This window comes from Pollachius pollachius, assembly GCF_949987615.1.
Source record: "Pollachius pollachius genome assembly, chromosome: 14".
NCBI lineage: Eukaryota > Metazoa > Chordata > Actinopteri > Gadiformes > Gadidae > Pollachius > Pollachius pollachius.
In genome coordinates this window covers 10,780,130-10,790,509 of record NC_136947.1, presented here as the reverse complement: position 1 = coordinate 10,790,509, position 10,380 = coordinate 10,780,130, and the positions used below count along the sequence as shown (strand labels likewise).

Genomic DNA, 10,380 nt, shown 5'->3' with positions numbered 1-10,380 from the left:
GGCAGGCTGTGATTGGTGGATGAAAAGGGGGCAGAAAGGAGTCGCCCTGGCAGGAAGTCCTCTCGTTTAGCCTCCTTTCCCAGAATCCATTGCGGTACAAAGTCCCAAGTTGGCGCTTTGGCAATGGGGCAGTTTGAAACCCGCATAGGTACGGAGGTCCACGGTCCCGGATCCTGGTAGTCCACCCGGGGACCTGGACCAGGTATCAGGTTCTGCTGCCCGGTTCAGGGTCCACTTAGTCAAATCTACACCCAATCAGAACCGTGGTGATAAAAAAGCTGGATGCTGACATGATTCTTCGGGGCCCTGTGGTAACCATAGTAACACCGAGGCCTGTGTGTGTGTGTGTGTGTGTGTGTGTGTGTGTGTGTGTGTGTGTGTGTGTGTGTGTGTAATAAAAGGCACACCTTACATGGGGGGGGTGTCGCCACCAATCAGAGCAGGGGGGCCGAGCGGTTGTCGGCCAATCCCGGGGACCGTGCGGTCAGGAATTTGGCGGGGCCCCTCACACCCGGACCGAGACCCCCTCCAGAGAGCGGGCGGCGCCAGGCGGGCCCGCTGGGGGCGCTGCCTTCAGCTCGTTGCCAGGGCAACTCTGGGTGCTGACGCCGCGGTTGAGGGTGGCAGCGGGCGGGGGCGGGGCCAGGGCGCGGGCCGGCATGTTGACGGGGCAGGAGCGAGTGCGGGCGTGGCCCTTCAGGCCCCCGGGGTGGCACACCCCCCCAACGGCGTGGGCGGGGGGCAGGTGGCGCTTCAGCCAGCGCTCCACGCGCTCCTCGCGGTACTTGATGGAGTACCAGGTGAGCACGATGAACAGGAAGGCCAGACACTTGAGGCTGGCGGCCAGGCCGAAGTACACAAAGCGCAGCGAGGTCACGTCGTACTCCCAGCAGGAGCCGTGCACGCCGCAGTCCTGCTGCCACAGCATGCACGTGGTGTCGATGACGGCGCCGAAGTAGATGGGGGTGGGGATGTAGGCTGGGGACCAAGGGGGTTAGACTGGTTATACTGGTTCTACTGGTTAACACTCAGACGTTGGTTCTACTGGTAAACACTCAGACGCTGGTTCTACTGGTAAACACTCAGACGCTGGTTCTACTGGTAAACACTCAGACGCTGGTTCTACTGGTAAACACTCAGACGCTGGTTCTACTGGTAAACACTCAGACGCTGGTTCTACTGGTAAACACTCAGACGCTGGTTCTACTGGTAAACACTCAGACGCTGGTTCTACTGGTAAACACTCAGACGCTGGTTCTACTGGTAAACACTCATACACTGGTTCTACTGGGTCACATGCATACACTGGTTCTACTGGTCTAGACTAGTTACACAGGTTAGTTAAACTGGTTAACACGACCCTGATCATCCCCCCCCCCCCGTGGGTCTGGTCTTACCGAGGGTCCGTAGCAGAACAAACTGCATCCCCAGAGCGAACGGTCTCTCCTGCTCCGCCACCGACCTGCGCACACGCACACACACACAATTAACATGAGATGCTTCATCCTACTACCAAGCGGTACCAGCTGATTCAATGAGCCGGTCCGGTGAGCGGTGCGTCCTCACCTGAGCGTGACGATGATGGCGGAGGGCTGGGCGCAGGCCGTGATGAGCGTGACGATGAAGAGGAAGATGAGGAAGGGGATCAGGGTGCTGCAGGCGCGCTCACACTTCCCGGCGAGCGCGAAGCCGTTCTCGTTGAGGTAGGTCTTGACGATGACCAGCTGCAGCTGGTTGGTGCCTTGCCCGTGGGTCGAAGGCGTGATAACCTGGCGGCTCTGAACGCACGCACAGTCTGAGTAATTACGGATCTGGGGGAAGATGATGTCATGCACATGAAGAACACGTTAATACACGTTATACTGTGAAGAACACGTTAATACACGTTATACTGCGAAGAACACGTTAATACACGTTATACTGTGAAGAACACGTTAATACACGTTATACTGTGAAGAACACATTTATACACGTCATACTGTGAAGAACACGTTTATACACGTTATACTGCGAAGAACACGTTAATACACGTTATACTGCGAAGAACACGTTAATACACGTTATACTGCGAAGAACACGTTAATACACGTTATACTGCGAAGAACATGTTAATACATGTTATACCTGTTAAGGAGCGTCATGTATATACATGTTACACTCTTAAGATATGTTAGAATATGGCCTTACCCCTGTGCTGTCGTTGGCCACGGCGCTGCAGCCGGCCAGGCAGGGGTTGAAGTAGGTGATGCCGTCTGAGCCGCAGACGGGGGCGTATTCGTGGATCTTACAGCCGCAGTTCACATTGCAGCCCCCGGTCAGGTTCCTCTGGGCCATAGCCATGGTGGGCCTGCAGGGAGACAGGTAAGTTGGTGAGACGGGTAGGGGGGTGAGACGGGTAGGGGGGTGAGACGGGTAGGGGGGTGAGAAGGGTAGGGTGGTGAGAAGGGTAGGGGGGTGAGAAGGGTAGGGGTGAGAAGGTTAGGGGGGTAAGACGGGTAGGGGGGTGAGAAGGTTAGGGGGGTAAGACGGGTAGGGTGGTGAGATGGGTAGGGTGGTGAGATGGGTAGGGTGGTGCGACGGGTAGGGGGGTGAGAAGAGTGGGAGGGTAAGACGGGTAGGGTGGTGAGATGGTAGGGTGGTGAGACGGGTAGGGTGGTGCGACGGGTAGGGGGGTGAGAAGAGTGGGAGGGTAAGACGGGTAGGGTGGTGAGATGGGTAGGGTGGTGAGACAGGTAGGGGGGTGAGAAGGGGGGGGGATAAGACGGGTAGGGTGGTGAGATGGGTAGGGGGGTGAGACGGGTAGGGGGGTGTGACGGGTAGGGGGGTGTGACGGGTAGGGTGGTGTGACGGGTAGGGTGGTGTGACGGGTAGGGTGGTGAGACGGGTAGGGGGGTGAGAAGAGTGGGGGGGTAAGACGGGTAGGGTGGTGAGATGGGTAGGGTGGTGAGACGGGTAGGGGGGTGAGAAGAGGGGGGGGATAAGACGGGTAGGGTGGTGAGATGGGTAGGGGGGTGTGACGGGTAGGGGGGTGAGACGGGTAGGGTGGTGAGACGGGTAGGTATTAAGGGGGTTAGAGAGGAGGGTGTGTGTCTAGCTATGCATAAATGTGTACCACACTCACCCGGTGGTGTGGGTGGAGGTATGGTGTGGGTGGTGTAGGGGTGTGGGTGGTGTAGGGGTGTGGGTTGAGGTGGGTGTTGGAGGTGTGCTCAACCCGTTGGTGTGGGTGGTGGAGGGGTGTGGGTGGAGTCCTGGTGGAGTTGTGTATGTGTGTCCTACCCGGTGGTGTTTTGTTGTGGGAGTAGGTGTAGCTGTGTGGGTGGTGTAAGCCTGCTCACCCGGTGGTGTAGAGGTGTGGGTGTAGGTGTGCTCACCCGGTGGAGTAGGGGTGTGGGTGGGTGTGTGGGTGGTGTCGGGCTGCTCACCCGGTGGTGTAGGGGATGTTGATGCCCCCCAGGTTGATGCTCTCACAGCCCACGATGAAGAGCGTGGAGAAGCAGAGTAGTGACACGCCGCTGCAGATCATGGCCAGCTTGGCCGACTCGCGGGCGCCCAGCTTCAGCTTCTTGATGATGTAGCCGCCCAGCACGATGCCCACGCCCGCGCTGGGCACGATGATCACCCCTGGGGACAGCACCGTGTTAGCACTCACCTCACCAGTTAGAGATATCAGCCGTATACATGATGCTAGCAGTATAGCTAATGCCGGTATAGGTGATGCTAGCAGTAAGTCAATAGCACTATAGATTATGCTAGCAGTATAGCTAATAGCCATATAGATGATGCTAGCCGTACAGCTAATAGCCATATAGATGATGCTAGCAGTATAGCTAATAGCCGTATAGATGAGTCTAGCAGTATAGATAATAGCGCTCCACGTAGCAGCGGTACCAGCGCTCCAGGTACCAGCGCTCCAGGTACCAGCAGCCCTGGTACAAGCGGTACCAGTGCTCACCGGTGTAGATGCTTGCACTGGACGCTGGGATGCCGAACTGCGACTCGATGAACTTGGGGATGAAGGTGATGAAGGCGGTGACGATGGCGCTCTCTGCCGTGTAGGACAGGCTGACGAAGAGGAAGGTGACGTTACTCAGGATGCGGATGGCAGCCTTCGGCAAGTCTGAGGGGAGACGAGGGGCGACCGTTATCAACTAGAGGGACACACGGACAGGCTGCAGGCTGACTCACATCAACATGGGAGAGGATGACATCACGAGTGAGAGGATGACATTACGAGTGAGAGGACGACATCACGAGTGAGAGGACGACATCACGAGTGAGAGGACGACATCACGAGTGAGAGGACGACATCACGAGTGAGAGGACGACATCACGAGTGAGAATGACATCACGAGTGAGAATGACATCACGAGTGAGAGGACGACATCACGAGTGAGAGGACGACATCATGAGTGAGAGGATGACATCACGAGTGAGAATGACATCACGAGTGAGAGGATGACATCACGAGTGAGAATGACGACATCACGAGTGAGAATGACGACATCACGAGTGACAATGACATCACGAGTGAGAATGACATCACGAGTGAGAGGATGACATCAGGAGTGAGAGGATGACATCCGGAGTGAGAGGATGACATCAAGAGTGAGAGGATGACATCAGGAGTGAGAGGATGACATCACGAGTGAGAATGACATCACGATTGAGAGGATGACATCAGGAGTGAGAGGATGACATCACGAGTGAGAGGATGACATCACGAGTGAGAGGATGACATCAGGAGTGAGAGGATGACATCAGGAGTGAGAGGATGACATCAGGAGTGAGAGGATGACATCACGAGTGAGAGGATGACATCAGGAGTGAGAGGACGACATCAGGAGTGAGAGGATGACATCACGAGTGAGAGGATGACATCAGGAGTGAGAGGATGACATCACGAGTGAGAGGATGACATCAGGAGTGAGAGGATGACATCACGAGTGAGAGGATGACATCACGAGTGAGAGGATGACATCACGAGTGAGAGGATGACATCACGAGTGAGAGGATGACATCACGAGTGAGAGGATGACATCAGGATTGAACCCAGGCCTACCTTTGATGTCGCGGCCGAAGCCCATGGCGGAGGAGACAGGCGGACTCTTCTTCAGGACCTCCTCCTCCCCCGACAGCTCATCCAGACTTACCTTCACCCTCTTCCTCTTCTTCTTATGGCGGGGGGGCAGCTTCTTGGGGAAGCTGAACATGGGGAAGATGACCAGCAGCATGGCCACGGAGCACAGCAGGAAGCCACTCCACCTGGAGGGAGGGGGAGGCGACGTCAGCACACACACACAGTGTGTCTCTCTCTCTCACACACACACACACACATTGTGTCTCTTTCACACACACAGTGCCTCACACACACACACACACACACACACACACACACACACCAGTTGCCTATGAAGTGGGGGTCGCTCTGGTCGATGGTGAGCTCGGTGTTGGGGTCCACGTAGAAGCCGATCAGGACCCCCCCCAGCAGGTAGCCGGCCGCCGGGCCCAGAGCCCCCATCACGTACATGATGGCTGGGGGGCACAACACAACATACATACAACTTTAACACAACATACAGCCCAAGACCCCTTCATATCTCTATCTATCTATCTATCTATCTATCTATCTATCTATCTACAAACATAACACCCTAGCATATATATATATATATATATACACACACACACACACACAGTAAAGTGGTACTACAGTAAAGTGGTGGTATTACAGTACAGTGGTAATACAGTATAGTAGAGGTACTACAGTATAGTATAGTAGTAATACTACAGAATTGTAGTGGTACTACAGTATAGTAGTACTACAGTAAAGTAGAGGTACTACATGATAGTAAAGTAGTAGCACTACGGTATAGTAGTCCCTCAGTATAGTAATGGTACTACATTATAGTAGTAGTACTACAGTATAGTAGTGGTACTACAGTACAGTAGTGGTACTACAGTATAGTAGTAGAACTAAGGTATAGTAGTGGTACTACAGTACAGTAGTGGTACTACAGTATAGTAGTAGAACTAAGGTATAGTAGTACTACAGTATAGTAGAGGTACTACAGTATAGTAAAGGTACTACAGTACAAAAGAGTGGAGTGGAGGTCCCTCAGCCTCAGCGTGTGTGAGTACTACAGTACAGTATTACTACAGTACAGTAGTACTACAATACTACTGTACAGTACAGTATTCCCCCAGGGTGGGGCGTGCCCTCAGCGTGTGTGAGTACTAGGGTACAGTACAGTAGTACTACAGTACAGTATTCCCCCAGGATGGGGCGTGCCCTCAGCATGGGTGAGTACTACAGTACAGTATTACGACAGTACAGTAGTACTACAGTACAGTATTCCCCCAGGGTGGGGCGTGCCCTCAGCGTGTGTGAGTACTAGGGTACAGTACAGTATTACTACAGTACAGTAGTACTACAGTACAGTATTCCCTCAGCGTGGGTGTGAGCCTGTGAGGTGCTCGCGGCCCAGGGGTCCGTGATGAGATCAGGACCCCCAGTGGATGGATCACATCCTATGTAGGTCATATGTTCATATCCCACAAAGGAGCGCAGACAGGCAGACAGGCAGACAGGCAGACAGAGGGCATGGGGGGGTGGATGACACAATGAAGTGCTATGGGATGTCAGCATCGCCATGGCAACCTGCTGAATCAGGCTTTTCTCTATGCAACACGACGACCATCTGTTAGCCCTAAATCCAGACCATAATACTACCAGTACCACCTCAACTACACCATAATACTACCAGCACCCCCTCAAATACAACATAATACTACCAGTAGCTCCACAACTACACCTTAATACTACCAGTACCTTGGGCTCCTACATTATGGAAAAAAATCCTAATCACGATTATTTTGGTCAATTTTGAAATCACGATTATTCAAACGATTATTTTTGGAGTTTGAAAACATTATGTATTTATTCAGCATGTCTCTCCCAAAAATTCTTAGTAACTGAGAACTTTAAAATTTTCCATTAAAAAATACACAAAATGGTCAAAAAGAAAATGTTCAAATCTAAAATAATGTACAGATATGTATCCAGCTGTTAATGTTCATATCCCACAAAGGGGACTTCTGCACTTTCTATAAAACATAAAAAAAATAGAAAAAAATAGAAAACTCGATTATATTAGTTTTGTGATCGTTTGGCGCTAAAATCGATATCGGGATCGAAATTCAATTAACCGCCCAGCCCTACCAGTACCTAAACTACACCATAATACTACGAGTACCTCAGCTACACCATAATACTACAAGTACCTCAACTACACCATAATACTACCAGTACCTCAACTACACCACAATACTACTAGTACCACCTCAGCTACACCATAATACTACCAGTACCTCCTCAACTACACCACAATACTACCAGTACCACCTCAACTACACCATAATACTACCAGTACCACCTCAGCTACACCATAATACAACAAGTCCTACCAGTACAACGGGTGTTAGGGTTCTGTCCTGCCGACCTACTCCACCAGTCTCCAGCAGCGTTCGGCTCATGGGTCGGATGGAGAACACAGCAGAACACAGAGTGTACTGCATTGCCCCCGAACCAGAACACATGAGGGCCAAGTCTGTATCCCAGATAGACCGGGGGACGTCTGGAGACCTGGACCAGATTACAGACCAGGACCGGGTCAGCGGGGTAACAACCACGGCGAGGGACCCACTGATCTGCCCCACCCTGATCTGCCCCACGCTGATCTACACCACCCTGATCGGCCCCACCCTGATCCTGCTGGGATCAACCTGGATCATGCACAGATGGTCGCTCAGTTAAAGCTCAGGAGAACAGACACCTCTGAAGGTGTGATAGTGATCAGCCTCAGAGGGTCTGGACTGCAGACGTTACCGTCCTCCCATCCACAACCACTGCTGTTGTTGTTGTTGCCTCCAGCCCTCCCTCTACGTCTGATCAGTCTGAGGCCTCAGCGACCGTCAGACACCACCACCCACCTCCTCTCCTACAGCTGCTCTACCAGGGAGCAACGAGCAGGATGCTGGTTTGAGGCCAACCGAGATGCCTACAGAGACCTAATCCCAATAGGAACGCTTTGTTCAGTTGGTGTGATTAGTGAATAGCCCCCAGTCTGACCGGTTTAATATGCTTAAAATAAGTCAGTTTTAAAACTGACTGTTCCTCATTTAAGAACAGGGATGGGAGCTATTGGACCAATAAGTCATCCGGTAGATGCTTTTATTGTAAGGCGACTTAGTGAACGTCATTAAGGAGCAGGTAGGCAGGGTTAGTTATCTAGACATGAATCTGTAGACACTCCCTTTTTATTTTCGTGACCATAACGGTTTTTAACAAAACACAGGAATAACAATGTCGCAAAGATGAGTCTAAAGAGTATAGATCAAAGTTTCAAGACTATCCTGGTCCATGCCCTGGAATCCCTCCCCCAACAGGTAAACCACCAGGTAACCCCACCCCCTACAGGTAAACCACCAGGTAACCCCACCCCCTACAGGTATACCACCAGGTAACCCCACCCCCTACAGGTTGCCCCCGGGTGACTCCTCCCCCAACAGGTACCCCAACAGGTAACCCAACCCCCTTCAGGTAGTCCACTAGGTCACCCCGCCCCCTGAAAGGTAGCCCCCCCCCCCCACTGCAGGTTACCCCGCCCCCCGTGGTGCAGAACAGAGGGTCTCACCGAGGTAGAGTGAGGCGTTCTCCTTCTTGCAGTTGTCGTCCAGGTAGGTGGGCCCCAGGGTGTAGATGGGCGTGGACCCCATGCCCACCAGGATCTGGGCCACGATGAACAGCCCAACATACAGGTTGTGCTCGTTGCCCTCCTGGTCGCGGGGGCAGGAGGACGCGTCGGTGCGGCCCCGCCCGCTGGCGTTGTTGACTGAGCACAGCCCCTCGTTTCCCAGCGACGAGTTCACCGCCTGGATCTGATAGGCCGGCGAGATGAAGTGGGGCAGGGAGAAGAGGGCGGCGCCCACTGCGATGAAGACGCCTCCCACCGCCAGCCAGCGAGGCCTCTGGCCCCGCCCCCCGAAGTAGGAGATGAAGACGACGACCAGCAGGCTGCCGATGTCGAAGCAGCTGACCAGCAGGCCCGACTCGGAGCTGCGGAGGCTGTAGCGCTTCTCGATGGTGGTGATGACGCTGCTCAGGTAACCCGACACCATCAGAGACTGGATGAACGTCAGGTAGCTCATGCAGAACAGGAAGCAGCGCGAGTCCTCCAGCATGGCCGCCACGCGCCCGCGCAGGGGGAGGCGGAGCCATGCCAGCCGGGTGGCCAGCGCCGCCCCCAGCCCCGCTCGCTGCACCGCGCCTCCCCACCGTGGAGCGGGCGTGGCTGGGGGGGCGGAGGAGCCAGTCCTGGCGGACGGGGGGTCCGGGTCAACAGGGGTTTCGTGCTGGGAAGGGGGCAGGGGGGGCGCGGCAGCGCCGTCCTGCCCCGTGCTGACCTGGACCGACCCGCACAGCAGGGTCTCCTCTAGGGGCACCACCTGCGTCAGGGAGGTCCGGTTGCAGTCTGCCGCCTGCTCCTCCACCTCCTCCCCGTCATCCTGTCCCGACACGACTTTCATTTCCACTTTGGGTTTACCAACAAATTACTACACGATTAAACCGTCGCGTTTCTCTCGAGCCAAAACTTCACGATTCAATGAAAAATCAAACCGCTCCCGAGTCCGGTTGGAACCTCATCTATGTTCTCAGTGAAGCCGTCTGATGACGTTTCTTTATCTGGGTGAGATGGAGTAACAACATGCGGTTTGTTTTATCTTCGCTTGTTTTATCTTCTGGGCCACTCGTGTTCTGCCGACACCATCTGATCTCACGGCTGACCAGCAGGCGCTCTTCAGGGCAGCGATGACGGCCCCGTCGGTCCCACTGGGAGGAGAAACCACCTCGTCCCGGCGGCCCTGCATCATCAACACAACACAACCAAGAGGTCATTGGACTGCGATGAGAGGATGCGCTCCCCGTGTCAAGGGCACAAAGCACCGAGCCTTGTGGCTGGACCGCCACATCCATCAGTACTTAATGTTCTAAATGCCGTGAAAGACTTCACATAATGAACAGACGTGGAACATAGATACAGTCTGAGCCATGAGACGTGGAGCGCCGGCCGGGAGCCTGCGGTGGTGAAGTGCCGCAGTGCCGCTGGTCCACACCGTGTTGACAGCCCCCAGCTAGCCGGGCTGTTAGCCGCGGAGCTAGCCGGGGTGCTAGCCGCGGAGCTAGCCGTGGTGCTAGCAGCCTCCCCGGCTAGCACGCCGACCCAACTCCGCACACGAAAAATAACGGAATCACTGATATAAGAGATACACAAACCTTGCATTGATGTGAGACGCTTCGTCTTTTCTATCTCGATGGGA

The 10,380-nt window shown here is 54.1% G+C and overlaps 1 protein-coding gene across 1 annotated transcript; it reads right to left on the bottom strand.

Annotated features, from left to right (window-relative positions):
- Window positions 1-505: 505 nt before the first annotated feature.
- On the bottom strand, window positions 506-9,588 carry slco5a1a (solute carrier organic anion transporter family member 5A1a; the record flags this gene model as incomplete). The annotated part of the gene is made up of 9 exons (XM_079750178.1): window positions 506-978; window positions 1,398-1,462; window positions 1,567-1,811; window positions 2,188-2,347; window positions 3,426-3,624; window positions 3,956-4,120; window positions 5,063-5,265; window positions 5,403-5,535; window positions 8,697-9,588. 9 exons carry the CDS (start codon window positions 9,586-9,588, stop codon window positions 506-508), a joined length of 2,535 nt encoding a protein of 844 aa, XP_079606304.1.
- Between the last annotated feature and the right edge of the window lie 792 nt (window positions 9,589-10,380).